The 24,341-nt window shown below is 33.2% G+C and overlaps 2 protein-coding genes across 2 annotated transcripts; one reads left to right on the forward strand and one right to left on the reverse strand.

Annotated features, from left to right (window-relative positions):
- LOC134712232 (uncharacterized) lies at nt 1-17,670 on the reverse strand. Its single transcript, XM_063573579.1, has 11 exons — nt 17,421-17,670; nt 15,561-15,756; nt 14,485-14,637; nt 13,737-13,879; nt 13,114-13,254; nt 12,338-12,486; nt 10,885-10,971; nt 3,150-3,294; nt 2,611-2,717; nt 1,811-1,929; nt 1-1,156 (listed from the first exon to the last, which is right to left on the reverse strand). The coding sequence occupies exons 2-11, from the start codon at nt 15,753-15,755 to the stop codon at nt 1,142-1,144; spliced, it is 1,254 nt and encodes a 417-aa protein (XP_063429649.1). The 5' UTR covers nt 15,756; nt 17,421-17,670; the 3' UTR covers nt 1-1,141.
- A 1,027-nt stretch (nt 17,671-18,697) lies between these two features.
- LOC134712233 (complement C1q-like protein 4) lies at nt 18,698-22,173 on the forward strand. The gene is made up of 2 exons (XM_063573580.1): nt 18,698-18,860; nt 21,701-22,173. Exons 1-2 carry the CDS (start codon nt 18,704-18,706, stop codon nt 22,132-22,134), a joined length of 591 nt encoding a protein of 196 aa, XP_063429650.1. The 5' UTR covers nt 18,698-18,703; the 3' UTR covers nt 22,135-22,173.
- The last annotated feature ends 2,168 nt before the right edge of the window (nt 22,174-24,341 follow it).

Genomic DNA, 24,341 nt, shown 5'->3' on the forward strand with positions numbered 1-24,341 from the left:
TAAACAATATTTAATTGTTGCTTAAATCTCTGAGACTCACAACCATGAATGTTTATATATTGCAATGAGAGTTAGTAAATAAATGTTTAATAATATTCTGATAAATTGCACTATCACATTGGTCTAATTTTAAAAAAAATTACATAGGAGTGAAAAGGAATGTGTTTCTTCATAATTGTTGTTGGTTAAGGGGAGTGAATACCGTTTCAGGGGGAGATAACTGTTAGTATAATATTAAACATGCAATGTCCAGAACTGTTTTGTTCATTCTAATAGTGTGAAAAACAAAATCTTCTACAATAAATAAAAAGTAGAAAAATAAACAAAAGTAGAAAAATTCTTAATGAATTAGTTTTAAAAAGCAAGTGTTAATAATAATTTCTTTTTTGTTGGAATTTTGCAAAATTTTGCAGTATGGTTGGAATTTGCCTAGAGTAATTGCAATCTGATCACCTGCAAAACATAAGGTAACAATTAAGGAATCATATTTCATTGATGACTTAAATTTATTTTAAAATCTTTAATATTACAAATGAAACTGTAAAGACTTCCTTTTAACTATACATTTTCTACATGTCTATAATTCTTTAAAATATATTTCTTATCTTAGGATTTTAACCCTATGGTACTTTATGCGGTGTAGCCTATTTAAAATATCAAAATGCATGCATGTAATATTTAATCATTTCACCATTTCTTACTAACATATTTTTATTGAACATTAGGCCATAAATAAATTTAAATCTTTGCAAGAACGCAATGCTCAAGATAAAAATTTTTACACTGTTATGTCAAGTCAGATTTGATTAGAAATACATGTTTCGTTGTACATCAACATAATCCTAGGTTAAAAGTATACACATTATCATGAGTAACAAAAGGTCAAAAATAATTTTGTGTTGTTTTGAAGCATGAATGAATGTTTAAAGAGGTCACACATAGACAAAATAACTAAGAAAACTTCATTGTGCTGATACATCCTCAAAGTTAAATACTGTTAAAGATCCTCATTCAGTCAGTTTGTTCACTAAGCACATGCAATGAAGATGGTTAAAATCTCTTGATTAGATTGGTCCCGAGATTGACCTTCCAACTACTGCTTGCGCAGTTCAGTTCTCATAATAGGAGGCTTGATAGATTTTCACTTCTTCTTTTTCTGAAAAGTACATTAACACAACATTAATTAAGTTAGAATATATATATTTTAAAGATAATTTTAAAAGACTAAATAAGAGAAAATAACATTATCATTCTCAAAGAATGTTGTGCAAATTTTAGTGTGAATTTTACCTTCATAAAAAATTAACATGCATATATTCCCTCAGATATTAAAAATCAATCTCTCTTTCTACTTCTCTACTAATCTCTCTTTCTTTCAAACCCATTTGATTGATGATTTGAAGACTACTTTTCCATTTTTTCAAATAGTATCCTCATAATGAGAGCCAAAATTAAAAAAGCTTGTGTGGCAGTGATTGAAAATGTACATTACAGGGCCTTTTATAGCTGACTAAGCAGTATAGGCTTTGTCATTGTTGAAGACTGTGACCTGTAGTTGTTAACTTCTATGCTATTGTGTCTCTGATGGAAAGTCCTCTCATTCACTCGGCAATAAATACCACATCTTCTTATTTTCATTAATAGGACAGTACCTAGCTGCACAAACAAGCTAGTTTCTTAATAATCAAACACATTTTCATCTTGGTATTTTTATGTACATTAAACAGTGTAATAAGTAATGCATAACACAAAGCCTCTCATAATCTAATTATAAAATGATTTAAAACTTTAAATCTGTTTTGTACAATACCTTTTTCCCGCCTTTCTTTTTCTTCTTTTTTAATCCAGATCCTAATTTTATAATACTATTAAATGTATCTGTCTTCATTCTGTGTGTAGTTAATACTTTTACTCCTCCTAGTTTTGTCTCTGTTTAACAATATGAATGATTATATGTTTAAGTTATGATTATCGCAGATATTTGCAATGGGGAGAATAAAATTAACTTTATGTTTATGTGATTAATATGTAGGGCCTATGCAATATAAAAACTATTTCACATTTCTATTAAAAAATTACCGGAATGTCATTTCTAATCGTGATAAAAAAATGTCTTTCAATTTATAAAGCTATCCCTATTAATGATAACAAAATTTATAGAACAATACAAAATAAGGTATAATATGAATCATAGATATTCCTGCCCTGCAAAAAACAGTAAATGCCATACCGAAATTCAAATTGAATGTGACCTGTATTTTTTGTTTCAGAACAATGTGTTAAAATATAAAGAGTTGCTAATTTCTGTGTCATTTGGTCTCTTGTAAAGAGTTGTCTCATTGGAAATCATATCACATCTTCTTTTTTTTTACATTCATCAAATGCTTCTCAGGTAATTCATTACCATCTAGAAACCAGGAAAACAAATTTTTTAATGTTCTGACATGTAGCACTCGCCGAACCGCTTAAAAAACAAGAACTGGCTGAAAATAAAACCCTGGCTTAACCCTTAACTTAAACTGATGTCTGATACAGATTCCCCCAAAGTAAACAATTACTTATTAATTAAAGATTTTAGAAGTTAAAAAAAAATATTTTTTCTATAAGAACCTTCTTTTCTGTATTCTAATCCTTCTAGAATCTCTTTTCCTCCTAGATCTCCAATCAAGTTATCATCTAAATCTAACTCTTCAAAGCACTCTGAATGCATGAGTAATCTGAAAGTATAGGTTATTCATAATTCATCATTTCTGGACTATGGAGATGGATGATTTAAAAGCCAAAATAAATTTTATGACAATTCAAAAACTGTTTAACATCTGAATTTTTGTTGATATGAAAAAGTTCAATGATTAAAAGATTGTAAATTACTTTCCTTAAAACTCAGTGACTAGTTCTATATGTTCTTCACAATTAAAACCTTGGATTCATTCTGTATAATACAGTCATCATGTAAAAGTTATTCCAAGAATTGAGAAGTAATTTGCAATTATTAAACAATATAACTGCAAATCATTATTCCTAATATACAAACATTTTTTTGTGTTATACTTAAAAAAAATGAACTGTTTGAAAGATACGAAAAAATAATCTTGTTTTAAAAATCATGTTGAAAGCAATATTCAACACATGAAGCTAACTATATATACTTTTTCAATTCTCTAATGAATATCAATGGAGCAAACTCTTTTCCAAATGCAAGTCCATCTATTCCATTGTCATTGATGTGTAACTTGTATATCCAGGGGCCTACAGGGGGTGGTGGTGGTGGTTCTTTCTTTTTCTTCTTTTTGCCTGAAAATTAAACATGAGGTATCAAAAATTGTAAGGGTTCCGCGGAACCCAGTGTCTCGCCTACTTTTGCTGTTAATCGCAGGCTCAACAAAAAATGAGGAAAAAATCAATAAAAAAATTCCTCTTGATACTATCTTTTGATTGTAAGAAGCTTCTGTCCAAGTTTGGTAAAAATCTAGTATAGTTAATGAATCTAACTAATGTTTTGAAAACTTAAACTGCAGACTGTATGTAATATTAACTGAAAGAAAATCTAAGTCCATTTAAAAGTAAAATACAGAAAAAATGGAGTTATCTTTTTACAATATTTACTTCTGGATACTTTCTTATGATCATAAACAAGCTTCTGTCAAAATTTGGTTCAAACCCAGGATAGTTTAAGAAGGTTATTAAAATTCTAAAAACTTTAACCACAGAGTGAATGTAATATTTCCCCGCAGAAAAAAACTAAGTCCATTTTTAAGTAAACTACGGAAAAAATGGAATTTTTTTTTAACAAAATTTACTTCTGGATACTATCTTATGATCATAAACAAGCTTCTGTCCAAGTTTGGTAGAAATCCAGTATAGTTTAAGAAAGTTATTCAAATTTCAAAAACTTTAACCACAGAGTGAATATTTGTGGACGCCGCCGACGAAGCCGCCGACGCCGACGGAAAGTAGGATCGCTTAGTCTCGCTTTTTCGACTAAAGTCGAAGGCTCGACAAAAATACTACATTGACACCATTCTCTCAATTTTCACATAACATATCATACAGATATGTTAAAAAATAACAATGAAAGTTCCCAAAAATTTATACTCTTTTTCATTCAAATAATATTTTGATGATTCAGATCATAAGAAGTTATAAATTTAATACTATGTAAAATCCAACTACTATTATTTTGAGAATTTTTGAAGAAAAAAGATTTGAAATCTTGTGGACATAAAATTGAGAATGGAAATGGGGAATGTGTCAAAGCGACAACAACTTGGCCATAGAGCAGACAACAGCTGAACAAAGGTTTTATGTACAAACAACGTACAAAATAGTACAGCTGTAGCTCAAAAACTGTAGAAGGGGATAGCTGGACAAATCTCAAATTTGTTTTTGAGCAATTAGACTTTTCCCTGTTTGTAGGTAAAAACAAAAAAAGGATGTGCCTCCGGACATGAATGGTCCCACTCAAGCTTTGCAATTTTCCAAGTTAAAAAGGGACATAACTCTATACTAGTAAATTACTCACAACCAAAGTTCGAACTCTGTCTGACTGTTGTGGTTCTTAGCAATGTGTACGAGATTCATAAAATTTGCATGAGGCAAGCAAAAGTTAGAATGTGTAGAATGGGACAAACTGAAGGTCAGACAGTCAAGTGTAATTAACACTTGATTTCACAATTGCCTATGGCAGCCACAACTAAATATTTAAATCATAATGTGTACCTGTATGAATATGATTTTTGGTGAATCAAATCAGTCAAAAGAACTGGTTTAATCTTGTTTTATCTTGATATTCTTTTCCTTTAATAGTTTAACACGCCTAGTACTTGTGTAACCCATCTTAAACTAAGAAGTTAAACCAATTCGCATGAGCGCCAATGTATTGTATTGATTGTCACATGTATTAATCTGTATTATCTCCCTTACTCCATGTGTTATGGTTATACATGTATGATTGATGGGTTATTTCCCTTTACTGTTTACCGCCTCATCATCATTATTAAATGTGCCTTTCTAACGATCACATGTGTTATGTTTTCTCTGCTTACTGGCGTGGCGGCAGCGGTTTAAGAAACCCACATCTCAAATAACTCAACAATTTGAACATTATTCCACTCTAAAAGTAAAAGGTGAGCAGGAAAATTTGTCATTTATTCTGACTAACACGACAACATTTTCTATTGTTGGACTTAACTGATCTTTACAAAATGGCAGGCACACGTGCTCCAAAACAATGGTCACTCTCAAAACTTGAAACAATAACATCGTTTGAAGCATGGAGACAAAACTTACAATATACCTTGTCCCTTGATCAAAACTTCGCAGCGTTCCTTGTAGATGGATTTACATGGCTGAAGAAAACCAACGCCAATCCTTTACGTGGCATTGTTGACGATGGCGAGGCGGTTGCCGAAGCTAACCGACGAACAGCAGCCCAAAAGTGCACACATTTGGACCTTATGCTTGGGCAAATAGCAAATTACTGTCCGATTATTTCAAGAAACACTATAATTAAAAATTCGACATCCATTAATTCTATTTGGCAGTCAATTCGTCTACACTACGGATTTCAGTCTACTGGTGGACACTTTCTTGACTTTAATAGCATCTTTTTGGAACCAGACGAGCGTCCTGAGGACTTATTTCAGCGATTGGCTAGTTTTATAGAAGACAATATGCTTCGTGCTGGTGGCAATATTCATCACCACGGAGAAGTACCTGAAGCCGACGAAGAACTATCGCCTTCTTTGGAAAACCTGATTGTACTAACTTGGTTAAGACTTATTAATCGTGACTTGCCCAACCTAGTGAAGCAGCGATATGGAACTGAGTTACGGTCAAAAACATTAGCTTCTTTGAAACCTGAAATTTCACAGGCACTTGATAGTTTACTTGACGAAATTCATTCAGCCACCGATGCCAAGGTTTTACGGGCGTCAATAAAAGACAAACATTTTGACAGAAGTGCAAAAAAAACAGGTAGTATAAGAACTGGTCGTCAAATAAAGTGTTGTATTTTATGTAAGCAAGCAGGTCGTCCATCCCAACATTTTTTAAGTACTTGTAAATATTTACCTGATGAAGACAAACAATATATGTCCAGAGTAAGGCAATCTTATTGTACAGAAGTAGGTGATAGTGAGTCTGAGGACAATGTTGATAATGAACAAGTCTCATTTTTAAATGATAATGTAGGTCCTAGTAAGCTTAGAGTTGTATCTGCTTTAAGACGGGTGAGCACTAAACAGTCCCCTTACTTTAAGGCATTTTATAAACATTTCCCGCTTGAGCTAACACTAGATACGGGCCCTGAGGTGAGTATGATAAAAGCTTCTTCCGCGGATTACATCGGCGTAACAATCAAGAAGAGCAACCATTCCGCTTTACAAGCTGACGGTGTTACCCCGTTAAATATAGTTGGTGAATGTCATTTCACACTTTCGAGAGACGGAATCGAGTTACAGTTAGAGGCCCTAGTAGTGAACGACTTGGACGTTGATATACTCGCCGGTATTCCTTTCATGTCATCGAACGACATCGCGATTTTCCCTAGCAAACATAAAATCGTAATACGAGACAAGATAACTGTTATGTATGGTAGCCCAAACGAGGAACTTAACTCTAGTAATACTCGCGTACGTAGAACACAGGCCTTTCTTATCCGGGCTCCATCAGCAAGTTCAGTAGTTTGGCCAGGATGTTACGGCGAATACGACATCCCATCGGAAATAGAATCGGATTGCATTCTCGCGGTCGAGCCTCACACTGACGCTTCTCGTACTAAAGATTGGCCCAGTCCCCAAATTGCTCAGTCCGTCGCAGGCAAAATACGCATCGTGAATGACACGTCGGTACCGCAGTTCATACAACGAAATGAACATTTCTGTCGAGTACGACTTACGACTACCATAGACAACGCACCAGAGGCTCCGGACAATATCCGTGACATAAAAACAGCAAACTACATAGACTCCACACATACTTCCCAATTTTTCAAACAAGTCTCTGTAGACCCAGATAATTTACTTAGTCCAGATCTCCAAACCCAGTTTAATGAACTTCTTCGAAAGTTCAGTGAAGTTTTTAGTCCTAACTTTGAAGGTTATAATGGGGAAATAGGTCCTTTTGAAGCATCTGTTAATATGGGTCCTGTCCAGCCTCCCCAACGGAAAGGTAGAATGCCACAGTATTCAAAAAATAATTTGGTAGAACTCCAAAACAAATTTGACGAATTGGAATGTAAAGGAGTGTTCCGTAAACCCGAAGACGTCGGAATTTCAGTCGAGTATATTAACCCTTCATTTCTTGTCAAAAAAGCTTCCGGTGGTTTCCGACTTGTAACAGCATTTGCCGATGTTGGCAGATATAGTAAGCCGCAACCCTCTCTTATGCCTGACGTGGATTCCACACTCCGTACGATCGCACAGTGGAAATATATAATCAAGTCTGATCTTACGAGCGCATTTTACCAAATCCCACTGGCAAAAGATTCGATGAAGTATTGCGGAGTCGCGACCCCTTACCGTGGAGTTCGCGTATATACACGTTGTGCGATGGGAATGCCTGGTTCCGAAACGGCTCTTGAAGAACTAATGTGTCGTATAGTGGGGGATTTCTTACAAAAAGGTTGCGTAGCTAAGTTGGCAGATGACTTATTTTGTGGCGGTAATACCCCGGAGGAGCTTTTATACAATTGGGAGTGCGTTCTTCAGTCGCTACAAAAATCAGGAATTTGCCTATCACCTAGCAAAACTGTTATTTGCCCAAAATCCATAACAATCCTAGGTTGGATTTGGTCACAGGGTTCGATTTCCGCTAGCACACACAGAGTAGCAACACTAGCCTCGTGTCCCGTACCAGACACTGTGCGAGGTCTTCGATCATTTATCGGTGCGTACAAGATGCTAAGCCGCGTCATTCCGAATTGTTCCAACTTAATTGCCCCATTAGAAGAGAAAATAAGTGGTATGAAATCAGCTGACAAAATTATTTGGTCCGACACGCTAAGAGAACATTTCGAGTTTGCCCAAAAGTCTCTGAGCTCCCGTAAAGCCATCACGCTACCTAAATGCAGTGATCAACTGTGGATAGTCACAGACGGTTCCGTCACTAAACGCGGTATCGGAGCGACCCTTTACATAAATCGTGACGATAAAGTGTCCTTAGCAGGATTTTTCAGTGCTAAGTTGCGTAAACATCAAGTGTTGTGGCTACCGTGTGAAATCGAAGCGCTTTCCATTGCCGCTAGTGTCAAACATTTCAGTCCCTTTATTATCCAGTCAAAACTGCAAGCTAATGTGTTGACAGATAGTAAACCATGCGTACAGGGATTTGAAAAACTATGTCGCGGTGAATTTTCGGCCAGTCCGCGTGTCACATCGTTTCTTTCTGTTGTAAGCCGATATCAGGTCAGCGTCAACCATTTATCCGGTCGTGCAAATATTCCATCCGACTTTGCAAGCAGAAACGCTCCCGTTTGTACAGAGCCTAATTGTCAGGTTTGTTGCTTTATATCGCGTACCGAAGATTCTGTCGTTCGAGCCGTAAGCATTCAAGACGTTCTCAATGACGAATTTCGCTTACCTTTCACCACCAGGTCGGCCTGGATTAATATTCAATCAGAATGCCCTGATCTTAGACGCACTCACGCTCATTTAAAACAAGGCACTCGGCCCTCCAAAAAACTGACAAACATCAAAGACGTCAAACGTTACCTGAATGTTGCATCAATCGCCAAAGACGGTTTGTTAGTTGTTCGACGTTGTGATCCTCTTGCTCCACCCAACGAATTGATCATTGTTCCACGTAACGTTCTTGACGGACTCGTCACTGCTCTACATATTAAGTTGGACCATCCGTCAAAACACCAATTAAATCTCGTTTTAAAACGTCACTTTTACGCTTTGGACATGCCAAAGGCGGCCGAACAGGCTAGTGACTCCTGTCACACGTGCGCGTCTTTAAAACGGTTCCCTAAGAGCCTCGTCGAGCAGTCTTCAGAAGACCCACCGGACTTGGTTGGCATATCTTACGTGGCCGACGTTCTTAAGCGCAACCGTCAACTCATACTGGTCGTCAGAGAAACTGTAACGTCGTACACTAGTACATGCTTTATCAAAGACGAAAAACTTGGTAGCTTGCGAGATGGGCTCATACACTTATTGATACCTTTAAAGCCTTTAAACGGTCTAAGTGTTGTCGTTCGAGTTGACCCGGCCCCGGGTTTTCGCCCTTTATGTGACGATTCATACTTAAAGCAACTCAACATATCAATTGAAATTGGCCGTGTTAAAAATCGGAACAAAAATCCAGTTGCCGATAAAGCCATCGCTGAGCTCGAAGACGAGTTACTTCGTGAGGAACGCGATCATTCTCCTCTATCTGAAAATACACTAGTTATAGCTACTACGAGACTTAATTCTAGGCTTCGCCAGCGTGGATTGTCCTCCCGCGAACTATGGACTCAAAGAAGTCAGTTTACTCATGAACAGTTGCCAATTTCTGACATGAACCTTATTTGCGCACAACACGAGGCTCGAAATAAAAATCACGGATTTAGCGAAAAGTCTAAATGTAGTCGACCCGGTCGTCCGACCCCTGATATTAATATAGGGGATTTGGTTTACCTATATACCGACAGATCAAAGACCCAATCGCGAGATCGATACCTTGTTGTAGCCCGTGATGGCGAATGGTGTTTCATCAAAAAATTCTCAGGCAATCAACTCCGCGCCTCGTCCTACAAAGTAAAACTTTCGGAATGTTATAAAGTTTTAAACACTATTAGTGCCCAGCAAAATCCAAGATATTCTCAGAATGTCTACAATCAGGAGTCTGATTCAGATGGCCATGACGAAGATAGCCTTCCTGGGCCTATCCGTGACCTACCACCAGATCGCGCGGAGCCCCCGCCTATTCTTATTTGCGAAAATATCGACGACGTTGAAAGTCTGGACAACCGACTGCGCAACATGATAATAGTCTCGAACATGACTTGACACTTGGTAACTCGAGCACTGAACAAGATAAGCGCGTTCTCCGTAAGCGTTCCGAATTGAAAAAGCCAGCGTGGTTTAAAGATTTCATTTCCTTTTAAATGTAATGCTCACTCGTCACCTTGGGTAAATTGTTTAAGAGATACAACAAAATGTACGTCGTTTTTCAATTACTGCTTATTTTTATGTTTACAACAATGTATATGCAAAGTATTTTTTGCCTAACTACTTATATAGTAATATGTATTTGATGAAGATATAGAGACTTTAAAGGAGAAAAAAAAATGTCAGAATTATTTTGTTTCTTATTGATAGCTATGTGTTTAGTTTATGCATATTAATAACATTTATTTTCATTCATGTTCTTATAATAACAGAGATTATTAGTTGACAATTGTAAAGAGAGAGAGAGAGGGAGACTTTAAAGGAGAAAAGAAGTTGCGCCAATGTATTGTATTGATTGTCACATGTATTAATCTGTATTATCTCCCTTACTCCATGTGTTATGGTTATACATGTATGATTGATGTGTTATTTCCCTTTACTGTTTACCGCCTCATCATCATTATTAAATGTGCCTTTCTAACGATCACATGTGTTATGTTTTCTCTGCTTACTGGCGGAGGTTAAATTATTAACTTGGAAGTCAATTATATATCAGCTTTATTTTTTAGCTTATTCTGACAAATTCTGCCCAAACTGACTGCCTATAAAAAAATATTATTTTAGAAGTCTGCTTTTCATAATACAAAAAAAATCCGAGATTACATGTTTGTCTGAATCATATTTTAAATGCCATCTTTTCTAATGTGAATAACCTCACGGCCAATATACCTTGTATTAATCTTTTTCATCTTCATTCACACACTAAACAATGACTATAATGTATTACCTTTTTTCTTTTTCTTTTTTCCAGATCCTGGAACGGATTCTTTGTCTGAAGCTGACATCTCACCAGATCTGTAGCCCAATTCTTTTTCTGCAATATTTTATTATTTTCTGATTATGTTTTGATTAATCATTAAAAAAAAAATTTTGAATGAGTTGCAGTTTGTTTTTAAATGTCAAGTTGGCATTTGCAAAACAATATTCTAATTTATTATTTCAGATATTTTTTTAAAATCTGGATCAGCTACTGTGGATTCATTTATTTTCGTGGGTATCAATTTTCGTGGATAGATAAGAAAAGACGTTTCGTGGTATACGTAAATTCGTGGATCGCTGATTACAAAAGAAGAAAAAAATCAGATACTTAATTCGTGAACTTCTTTTTGATTTAGAAATTCATATAACCTCCTTGGTTTGATCAATACTCAGGATCAATAATAAAACAAACAAAAAAGAAGGAATTCATTGAAAAAGTTTTGAATTGTCAAATTCCTCGCTTGGTCATTTTAGGTTAAAGTGTTCATTGAAAACTTATATTACAACTTATAGTACAATAATGGACAAAGACAACTAATTATTTGTTTGTTTTACAATTTATAAATGTCAGGATTCTATAATTAAGGCAATCAAAACTTTATGATTGAAAGCTCATTTCCCTAATCACGATATAATAAACAGTCATATAAGTAAAAGGTGTGAAAATAAATGTTCCTGTCATAAACAATACTACCTACGGGCAATATCCCCGTACTTAATCCTATTGATTTTTAATCACTAGTAAACCAAACTATGGCACGGTAATCAACAACTTGCAATTATTTTCCATGAACAGTTTTATTCAATTTTAAAAAGTAAATTACAACTGATATTCGATAAATTTATTATTGATTTAATTAAAATACTTGTATCTTCTTTCAATAAGAAAACATGTGTTATGTTACAATGTTTATCGCTAGTCAACACTATACTAGAACTGCATAACATAACCGGAAATAAACATCCGACTCCATACACATTTATCAGGATTATTCTTCGTTGAATTCTTAAATTCGTGGTTCGCTGTGACCCACGAAACCCACGAAAATTGGTATACCACGAATAAAAATGAATCCACAGTAATTGGGATTCAATAAATTAAATTACACTTACATTGATACCATTAATTGACAGTATTGTGCATCAGATACATAAGTATGGGCAACGTTACAAATCCAAAAGGCAGAAAACTTCAAGAGGCATTTCAAAACTGCTGACCAAAAAACACTGAAAACCTATTTATGTAAAAAAAAATATTTTTTTAAAGAAATCAATTTCTTTAAATTTTATTATTTTAATTCCCTTTAAACCAAATCTTTACTCATAAAAAGCTTTTAGATAATTTATTCATGGGGTAATGCTAATGCATCAAGAATTTTATTTCTAATTTGGGCAAATCTGAATATAAATTATTTTCCAACCTTTAGCAGCCTTTTCAGCCTCTTCTTCCTCCTTTCTTTTTATCTCCTCTGCCCTCTTGATGGCCTCATATTCTGCTTGTTCCGTACATAATTTAATTATCTTCATAGCTCCATCACATTCGAGATTGTTTCCATTTAAATACAATTCACTACAATTTAAAAAAAAATAGATGTGTCAAAGCGACATGGATGGCCCGGTCCCAAAAAGTTGAAAAACCTGCAATTTCAATATAAACACATGTGGACACAAACATAATGGTAGTCTCATATATCAAACATCAGCTCAAAATCTGGAGGCGTATAGAAAAAAAATTGGTATAACAGCCCTATAACTGTGATTTTCAATAATTTATCAAAGTTCAAAGCCCTTAATTTCAGCCAAAACTAGTGGAGCGGAACGAAACTTAAAGTTGATCCTGTAACTCATCATGGTTAACTCACATACCAAAAATCAGTCCAATATCTGAAGGCGTTTAGAAAAAAATGGTTTGTTGAGGAATTTCGGAATTACGGAATTACAGAATTTCCGACAATAAGCACTGAACACCTATGACTTTCAGAAGAATGTTTCCTAAATGTTCAATTTGTTTAATTTAGTTTCTGGTAGAAAAAATCTAAATTCTATCTTAAACTACGGTATGTTCTTTTTCTTGAAAACCAGGTGAGACAATCTAGCTTCTCTAATACGTCATACAGAGGGTGTTGTGTAAATATAAATCTGGGTCTGTAGTTTTTGTTATGTTTATACTTTTGTTATAACTAATCAAAGAACCTACCGTACAGCTGTTTTGGATACAAGATCTCCTATATATTCTCCTGACTTAGGAGTGAGATCACAATAACACATACTCAAGGAAAGCAATGTAATATTCTGCTCTAATCCTTTACAGAAATCTCTACAACCTTCATCACCAAATCTACAAGAAAAGAAAAATATCCTTAGATCCCATTTCATTAATGTGATCAGTTTTTTTCCATCTATTCTGTGTATATATTTTTTTTCCACTTTTTTACTTTTTGCATTTTATGGTTTTTTTTATGTTTTGGAGTAACATTACATTTGCAGGTAAGATATCAAATTTTATAAAACTTGACATCAGTGAAAATTTGCAGATTTATACTCATTATTACATTGTTTTTATTCAAGTCTTCTTCAAATCCAGCTTTGAAAAGCCAGGTTATATTTCCCTTATACTTGTTCAAAGATATAAAAATAAATGATAATTTACATAGAAAATGGTTCTTAGTTCTAAGTATAATACATATGTATAATATGTTGTCTGATCTTTCTTTTATTTTCAATAAAACATAATTGTTTCTCAATTAACATTTACTTTTTTCTGTAAGAAAGGAATACATTTTGATCTTCATTATGAATTTTTCCTATTATCAAACTTACTCATTATAATCTAGAACAACATGTGTAAGTGTCGGACATATATTGAATGATCGAGAAAGTCTCTTAGCTGCATAAGGTTCTAACAAACAGTCTGATAATTCTATAACTCTCATGGGATAACATTGTCTCTCTATAAGTAAGGCCTAAAACATAAAACAAAATTATACAAAATATGCTAATAAGCTTAACTGAAATATGTGACTGTAAAAAAAAATTTGATTGATGTCTCTGCTAGGATTCACCATTGTAGGTTTTAAACAGAATTAGAAAAAGAGGCAGGAATCAATTTCATTGTGTTTAGTATTTTTTTTTTATCTATTCTGTGTATAGAATTATTTAAGCTTTTTGCATTTTATAATAGACTTGTTTGTGTTTTGAGTATTTTTACATTTAAATACATTTTAAAAAATGAATAAAAGTTGTCCTTCCAACTTTCAACTAAAAATATACAAATATTAAAAGATAACAATATCAGTTGTTAGTCTGAGGTTGTAAGATGCCTCACTTTGAATGGGATCTTAAGTAATAATATAAGGAATGTTACATATAAAGGAATAAGCATTGAATCATAAATAAATTTGTCTTTTATTTTATTTTTATTTTTTATCTTTTTTGAATGAGCAACTTTAACCATAATTAATCATGTATATTTGTTACTTTAATGTGTTAAATAACCCTTATTACACATGAGGCTCTCACACAGTTTAAAATGAATCAACATTTGAAATATCCATAGTTTGTCTCTTACCAGAGTGGCAGCATTTTCAATAGACATAGGATATTCCCATATATGTAAATCTCTGATATAAATGTATCTATCCTGTCTAATAGCAGCTAGTATAGGTTCTATCAATACTGGTAAAGCACCCTCAATTTCTGGTACTGCTCCTTCAAAGATGAACTAAAACAAAATCAATAGAGTATTGTCAGTTAGATAATTGATGAATTTTGATTTGCACTTGTTTTCAGTTAAAATAAATTAACAATCAATTGCAATACAATATTATTTTAAGGCAACAAAACTTTCAATATAAAAAAGAAATTAAACTGTTGGTTGTTTATATAGACATATCCAATTTTAAATTTAGGTATTACAAAAAGTTATTTAAAAAAATTGCATCCAATTAACATAATCTAGATATATTTCAAAGAAGTGCCCATTAATACAATGGATCACTTCCTATGAAGTCTGTGTTTTAAATTTGACATTTTTTCAAGAAAAGTAGAGTTCAAAGGCCTTGGCCTTTAGTGTAAACAGTATTTATTCAGAAACAGATAAATAAATGCGAACATAAATACAATACAATGGATAGGAAAACAAGTGACAAGTCACTTATACAAATTCCTCTCCTTTTAAATGGCAAAATCAATTACAATGGACAGAAAATGTACAATTATATAATATAATATCATGGAAAAAGAAATCAAATGTAATGGAAATTAAAATATAATGCAGATAGTATTTTTAATATTGGGTGACATGTTGTTGGGCCAACAAGAATAATTATGTGAATCTCTTAGTTTTCAATATATAGTCTTGGACAATAAGAAAGTTGTTTTTATTGTCTATATCGGTAATGTTCGGATCACCATAAAGTAACATATCTATGTTAAGTGTACCAACTAGGTTAACAAAAAGGGCTTCACGAGTTCGATGATAATTGGGACAGTTTAGAAGGAAGTGTTCTGAGGTTTCTATCTGTTTACATTTACAAAATGGGTCTGATTCCAAGTTTTTCTGATACAAGTGATCCCTAAGACTACTGCTCTCGGTACGGATTCGGGCAATAATATTGAAAGTGTTTGTTAAATTCTGTTTCATACCTTTTCTAAAACTGTTGTGTTTTCTTGACATGCCTTGAGAGCATTTTTGATTCCAGAGCACATCTGGGAATCAGTGAGAGCACAATTTCTTTCATAACATTTATAAAGTCTCAGTATAATGTCTTCTGCTCCAGCTACTGTCTTTTTCTTCTTTTTCCCTCCTTTCTTCTTTCCCTTTTTACCTTTCTTTGGCATCCTTAAAAACAATAATGAAATTGTTTAAGAAATACTAATACATGTATACACATGTAAGTTTACTGCTTTAAAAATATAGTTTGTATTTTCCAGGATAAGTTTTACTCAGTATTTTGAGTATTATACAGATACAGAAAACAAAAATTTTCAAGAAACAAATTTATAGAAATCTATTTTGTACAGATTTTGAACTAAAAGGGAGAGTAGCCACTATGTTAGACAAAGCAACAATTTTGTATATATGCTCTAGATCTGGAAATATTGAAAAGAGTATTTAACATCTCTTAAAAAAAACTAGAGGCACGTGTACTTCCACCAATTAAAGCCTTCAAAACTATAACCATAATCTTACACTCTTTGGAATTTTCATGATTTTAGAAGAAACAAAATAATTCATCCAAAAACTAAATCAAAAGGTGCATAACTTTAGAAGGTTTAGATTCTGGAAAAGTTTCAATAAATTCTATTAAGGGTTTTAGAAGGAGTTGCAGTGAGTGGATTAATAATGGGAATTCCAATAGATAAAACTATGAGAAAGTCCATTTTCTACTTAGAGAAATAATTGAGATTACAAACAAATACCTGTATAAGATATTATCAAATGGGTTTTCTATAAAGTAATAAATAAAAATCAAATAAAAACAAAATAGGAGTTGCTCAATGGTATAATGACTTTATTATGTGGTGATCACGAATTCAAAGATTCACAATTTTTTTTAAATCAATTATACATTTTTAGTAAAGGGTTAAAGAGAGATTTTGATCACAATGTAGACCTCATAATGACTTGTGGAGCTGTAACACTTGACACAGCAATACCACTGAAGCAAATTTCGAAACCTTCAAACTTCAACAAACACCTACAAATACAGCTTCTTTCCACGTACCATCAAAGACTGGAATACCCTACCAATAAGACTGTTAAATATAGATGATGCAGAGGCATTCAAGAACAGCCTCACATCTTATTTAACAGAGTAGTTACGCAACAAACATTTGATTTTAATTTCACATGTAAATATGTTTTTAATGAGCACCATATTATATGACCAAATAAGTACTTGTGTGATTGGTCTTAGACCCTTTGCATTTCAACCATATAGATGTAGACCTGATAATATTTTACACTTGTCTGAATGACTTGAACTATGAGGGGGATAGGACCTTTTAATATCAGGACTCCAGGATCGGGCGTTTCTAAGCTCAGGGTTTCGGGATTGATCCTTATGGGTTCAAGGAATTCCTTTTTTAAATGAGGGGTTTTAACAAAATTTTACATAATAGGGACCTTGGTATTTCATGTTTTTAAGCCCCGGGATTTCGGTATCAGGACCCTCTACTATTGACTTCACTTTTCCTTTGTAGCTATACCTGTATATAACTGGGCTTGTGTACCAACCTATAAATTGCTGTACTTGAATAGCGTTAACAATACCTAACCCTTACTATCCTTACTGTAAAAACTAATGATATTCTAGAAAAATTCTACCCCATAAGTATAAGGAATTGTAAAATAAAAGATGATAAAATGTATATTCTTTGTCAACTCAACCGAAATTCCTAAACAAGGTTAACAGTTTACAATTAAGTCTGTGTGAAACAAGTTCATTATATATTATGTAGATTTTTTCATGTTTTTATGCTATAAATAGACTTCAAATTTACTTGTGTTATCGATATTTTTTCTGCCAAAATTCTTTCTTTTTGTTGTGGTGTTGTCAACACACTTTAGCGGTTCCAACATTGAAAACTTTAAAAGTGGAGATAACTCTTGTCAACCACCCAGATTTTTTTTACATGTATATATGTTTCGACTTATTTAATAGATATGGACACTACTATTTAAAAAAATCATTGATATAATCATAAATGTATACTTATATGCTTTAACTATTTCGATAAATTATGTTTTACTAAATAACATTTATCAGTAAAAATCGATAGAATATGTTATAAAATTCACTGTTCTTTACTTGAAGTTTTTTCCCATAGGCTTACTATAGACAGAGACATATAATGTATTATATGTCTCTGCTATAGATAATAAAATGCAATTTAATTTAAATTGCAAATAATGTATCCTATTAATATCCTATCTTTTCAATTAATATGAGAAAGGCACTATCATAAATGTCAGCTTGCCTAGACTATGTCCTACATATACTGTAGTTTTGTCTAAGTTTTTTTTTATAAAAAAAAAGGAAAATAAATGACGAGAAAATAAAACATAAGAACATTGATCAACATTGAGGTCACCGATTGGGGCTTTACATGAAACCTGACAAATGAGACATATTTAGTCATATTCCCAAAGTTTAGAAAATTAAGGTCTCGGGACACAGCATAGAAAATAATACCGTGTATAATCAAGTTGAAACTTTGTTGAAACGTTTTGGTCTTCGGCTTTTTTTAACCCTAGATGTAGATCTAAAGGGCAATTATATCTATGATTCAACAATTGTTAAACATTCTGAGTTTGATTTTCTTGGAACTGAAAAGAAATGAGTTTCAACAACGAAACAAAAATTGTAAGTATAAAAAAGATTTGCAAGTTACGAAAAATCACAACATTCAGTAAAATAATGTCCTGTATGTCCTGTATGTTGTTGAAAAAATAGTTATGCCCATTTGGGGTTGTCCCAAAAAAAAAGTACTGCCTGGGACTGTTATGCTAAGTATTAAATTAATTTAATCTGATAATCCCAGTTCACGTCAACAAAAGATGAATGTTCAATATCAGCCAAAGGTTCCTCTCAAGACCAATGCAGTATACTAAGACTACTAAGACTATCCAAGTTGTTACAGGGTCTAAACCATGCACACATGTAGAATATGAAAGTCGTGTTGTCACGCAAGGTTGTAAGGTAAGTGCAGATGTTGCCTATTCCTATAGTATATTCAGGTTTCCTGTAAAATTCACTCTGTATTGAATGTTACAGTGAGAAAAAATGATGCCATTATTATATGTAGTAACTTCCATCTTTATTTCTGTACTACAGTCGGGAGAACAGGTTTCTGGACACAGCTGTCGCTATGCTTATGTGTGTGATGGTGGCTTGACATCGGACCACACTGATATTATCAAATTAAAAAAAGAAATTGAAGGTAAATTTGCGCATTTATTAATGACTTTAATTGGCGATTTTTTTCTTCAAACTATTGTTATTATCAGAGAACAGAACTTCGAGTGCCTCTTTTTTTGGAATTTATTCTTCAACTATTTTTTTGTGTAAAATTTTAGCAAACAAGATTTTCCCAAAATATATGCAGATATTAACTTTATTCAATCAAATTTCTAACAATCGGGTTTTTATCCGGTCTACAGACTTCTTTAGTATATATAATTGCTGATTTCTACTTACGACTGACGGTAACATTGAATATAAAGAGCAAACACAGTATTTTTATTCGAAACACTATAAAAGATTCAGAAAATGACATATGGTACTTGGTTATGACCGAGGCTAGCTTTATATAGTCTTTTCTCTTGATGAAATTGTATTCTACGGAAGCGTATTAGCGCCACACATTTTATTTTTTTTATTTTTCTTCCTATGTTTGCGTTATAACGCAAACCTTTGCGTTATAACGCAAACATTTGCGTTATAACGCAAACTTTTGCGATATAACGCAAACCTTTGCGTTATAACGCAAACCTTTGCGTTATAACGCAAACCTTTTGCGTTATAACGCAAACCTTTGCGATATAACGCAAATCTTTGCGATATAACGCAAACCTTTGCGATATAACGCAAACCTTTGCGTTAAAACGCAAACCTTTGCGATATAACGCAAACCTTTGCGTTATAACGCAAACATCTTTATTTCAATTATTCATTAAGTTTTGTATATATGTCCGTCTGTCATTCATTTCGGATGTGATTTACTAGTAGATAAAAAAAGAAACATACATACAAGGCCAAATCATTATAATAAATATGCATAGGAATAATGGAATAATTGAAGTGCAATTATACATAAATTAAGACTGATTTGTGCATCAGAAAAGTATATAATTTAACAAGAAAATAGATATAGTATATAGTCATATTAAAATTGAAAGATCAAAAATAATGTCATACAATTGTGAAACCTCCAAGTCAAATAGACAAAATGATCTTTCTGCTTTAAAATGAATTATTAATAAGGAAACATTTTTTTTAAATCTCAGAATATGATCAAGATTCTTTGATAGAAAGTCATTGAATTTTCATTTCAATATAATGAAGTATTTTTAAGATGCTTGGGTAGCAATTTGAATAGAGAGAACATAATTTTATTAATGAAACATCTTCATTCTATACATTTATTGCCACAGGGTAGCTTGTTTGAATGTAACCTACTTTACACAGTTCTCAAACGAGAGCTTACTTTGGAAGTATATTTATATTCGGTTATAGCTATATTAGCAGGGTTGATTTTTTTCTTAGGTATAACCTCAATTTACTCAATTTTCTTTGTAATATATATACTAGTAGTAACTTGGATATCGTTTTTGGGGACCTTATAGTTTGTTGTTTAGTGTGAGCCAATGCTCCGTGTTGAAGACCGTAATTCGGCCTATGATGGTTTACTTTTACGAATAGTGACTTAGATGGAGAGTTGTCTTATTGGCACTCATACCACATCTTCTTATATTATTATGCTCATTATTAGTCATTGATATGATCTAATTATTCAAGTAGTTTACTTTGCAATTACTACAAAGGTGATAAATTTTATTATATCCAGCCTCCTCCATTAATAACTACTGTTTCCTTTGAATCTTAAATAAGAAATAAGATAAAACAAATGTTTGCGTTATATCGCAAAGGTTTGCGTTATAACGCAAAGGTTTGCGTTATATCGCAAATGTTTGCGTTATATCGCAAAGGTTTGCGTTATAACGCAAAGGTTTGCGTTATAACGCAAAGGTTTGCGTTATATCGCAAAGGTTTGCGATATAACGCAAAGGTTTGTGTTATATCGCAAAGGTTTGCGTTATATCGCAAAGGTTTGCGTTATAACGCAAAGGTTTGCGTTACAACGCAAAGGTTTGCGTTATAACGCAAAAGGTTTGCGTTATAACGCAAAGGTTTGCGTTACAACGCAAAGGTTTGCGTTATATCGCAAAGGTTTGCGTTGTAACGCAAATGTTTGCGTTATAACGCAAAGGTTTGCGTTATAACGCAAACATAGGAAGAAAAATAAAAAAAAAAATGTGTGGCGCTAATACGCTTCCGTAGTATTCCCCTTCACTAGAAGTAAGATGTGTATTTTCCTCTTCAGATGTATTTTAAAACTCTAAAGACGAACAATGAAAAAAAATAGTTTTACAAAAGGTCACCGACGAGTTGCGTTTACAGCTATAGCTTGTTTTTGCGTTGTGTGATACAACAGTAAAAATATGCAAAAGTCCCATAACTCCCACAAGAATTGTTTAGGTGATATGACCGTATGTATGGTCAACTCAGTGGTGAAAACAATACTGACAACCAAGTATCTAAGGATTCTGTCAATCAGTGTCATCATCAATTCGGCATACTTAAAAAAAGAGGATAAATATGATGTATTACTAGCCATATAGTGCACTATGATAGGGGGTCTAATGTTTCGTTAACCGACCGTGCAAGGGCTGTATAGCCAGTCAATGTCGTTAAAAACTTCCATTTGTTTTGGTTGGTTTCGTTAATTGGACCTTTTGCAATTTCAGAACGTAGGTTTAATTGAAATTCTCGATTTCAACTTGTACTGCCGGATATCTTTTAAGGTGAAATCATTTAATTTTATTCAAGGTGGTAATTAAATTCTGTTTCACCTCATACATTTTTTGAACTAAAAATTAGCCCATTTTTTTTGTATTAATCTTTGGTTTATTTATTCTCATCGATTAATTTTTATTTGGAAAGTTGCGGATTTTTACCCGACCATTGAGCAAATGATATGAATTTTGATACATTTTACAGCACTGAAAGACAAGTCAAAACCAGTGGCGTTCTATGCATACCGAAGTAGTAATCTTGGCACTGGCTCAAACTTGAGGCACAGAGTCGTGGTTTATGATCGTGTGGATTTAAATATAGGGAACGCATACAACAAAAATAATGGAAAATTTACGGCTCCATCAGATGGACTTTATCTTTTCCACGTCTCAACTGGGGTATACTTTAAATCATATGCAGTCATGCAACTAGTGCTCAATGGCGTGGTTAAAGATATTGGATTTCCCGATTCAGCTACAACTGGTCATGCTTTATTGAGGAGTCATTCTACTACAGCCACACCTTTGTTGCTAAAGAGAGGAGATGTTGTCTATGCCCGAATCGGAGTACTTAATGGAGGAAACTACATAGAAAGTAACCAGTACATCCGAACTAGCTTCTCTGGAACAAAACTATAAGAAGTAAAGAGAAAATAAATAAATTAAGATACTAATAGTTGACACTCTTTATTTCTTTATACGAATGTGTATCATATACTGTAACTGATCTCTGACACAACACTTCACGAGTTTTAAAATTGAAAAGGTTTTTGTTTTGGCATATTTTTTTTTCTGATTTTCATGTTCTCGTAACAAAGAGGAATGTTCATGATGAGTTCCTCGTCAATCGTCGTTGGTTTTTCATCTTTGCTTGCCAAGGATTAGTCTGATACCATACTATATATTTGACACCGAATGAAAAGCCCTAAGCTAACGAAGATGTTGATTTTCTTGGTACCATTGTAACCAAGGATTCTAAGGATACAGTTGAATATAAAAATAAGATGTGGAATAGTTGCCGCCATGAAACCAAATTAAGCGCCAAGTAAGTTTTACTGGCGTTGCCATGAATTAATTTAATAGACTCCTAGTATTTGGTTTATACCTTGCCTTGAAGGCATAAAACTTTGCTCAGTGCTCGATGCACAAAAATCATGCTCGAAACATGAAATCCAGCAATTTGATTGGTTGATTTTCGAGTCTGAGAACAAAAGTCATGCTCGAAAGTTTTATGACCGTGAGGATATGCCACAATCTCATAACCCTTTTAAGCTTTCAGTTTCATTATCATCACAGATTGACCTTTCAACGAACTTAAACCAAATGACAGATATGTTGTTCTTTCTGCAGGACAACTTAAATCCTAGCTGGATTTTTTGTTGTGTATTTATTTTTTCATGTGTTTTGCTTTTAGACTACTGTCTCTTAAAGATTTTAATATATACACCAGAAAACTTTTTTCATTTTTTGGTGGTTTTTTTAGGGGGGGATGATTTTAACAGTTATTAACTTTTCAGTTCGTCTGAATGTTTCGGAATATGAAAGCTGTTTGTTACTCATTCTATTAGTTGATACTCATTCCATTAGTTGATACTCATTCCATTAGTTGATACTCATTTCATTAGTTGATATATTCAAACGATAGTTTTGTCAATCTTTTTGAATTTCTCATTTTGAAATTTACATTACAGTTCCGTATTTTCGTTATATCAGTTTTATCTTTTATCTTGAACTTGATGATTAGTTGTATCTTAATATCTTAATCGACCCTCAAGAGGTGAGTGACTGGAAAATAAAAATATGGCCCTATATTGACTTTTCCCTTCTAAAAGGATTCTCATTTTGACTTCGACGATCATATATACAAACAGCGACATCAAATTGCTTTTTGGGAGATTGACAACGATGCCTCGTGTATGGAGGGTTCAACGTTTACTGCAACTCAGTAACTTGAATTTCTTGTTGAATTGTTCTCGCGTGAATATGAATGAAATATTTGCCACTGCATTTAACATTAAGCAACAAACAGTCAATATATTTGAATGATACTTTTATAAGTGTTATATTTTATAACAGCCCATCAATTGTCTTTCAATTTTAACTGATTTTTATAGTTTTTATGTAACATTGCTATCCCATGTATAGGTTTGGGGAGAAGGGAGGGGAGGGGCTTTTGGTTCATGTCTGTCATAATTGTTTTTCGTAAACTGTTTTTTTGTAGATAAATAATATAATTTATAATTTATTATGTCCACTTAATTTGAACTTTGGTGGAAAGTTCTTTTATTGGCAATCACACCACTTCTTCTTTTAATAATATTTTATAGTGCGGTCAACTAATAATCAACGTATTATTATATAGGACATCGTTTTGGTCAAATTCTTCATGCTCGCTTAAGAATGGATTCAAGTTCTTTGAATTCTCACCTTTTCGTTCGTAATTTAGTAGACTCTCCAAATTGTCGTTGTGGTGATGTAGAAACAAATACTCACTTTCTGTTATCTTGTCCTATATACATTAATTTAAGACATGAACTATTAGATTCTATTTCAGTTCTTCCTGTCCAAGTAAACACAAAAACTTTGCTTTTTGGATCAACGGTACTCTCAGATGAGCAAAATAGTATTTTATTCAGTTTGGTGCAAAAATATATTATTAAAAGTAAACGTTTTAACCCTTGATGTTAATGCCTCATCGCTCAATAGGAACCCAAGCATTTCACACTGTATAAATTACAATTATTCACGTTTATTTATTATTATTTTTATTTTATTTTTCTCATGAATTTTTTTTTCTCTTCCTTTTCACCTTTTTCATATTCATATATTTATTACAGAGCATGCCA

This window comes from Mytilus trossulus, chromosome 3, assembly GCF_036588685.1.
Source record: "Mytilus trossulus isolate FHL-02 chromosome 3, PNRI_Mtr1.1.1.hap1, whole genome shotgun sequence".
NCBI lineage: Eukaryota > Metazoa > Mollusca > Bivalvia > Mytilida > Mytilidae > Mytilus > Mytilus trossulus.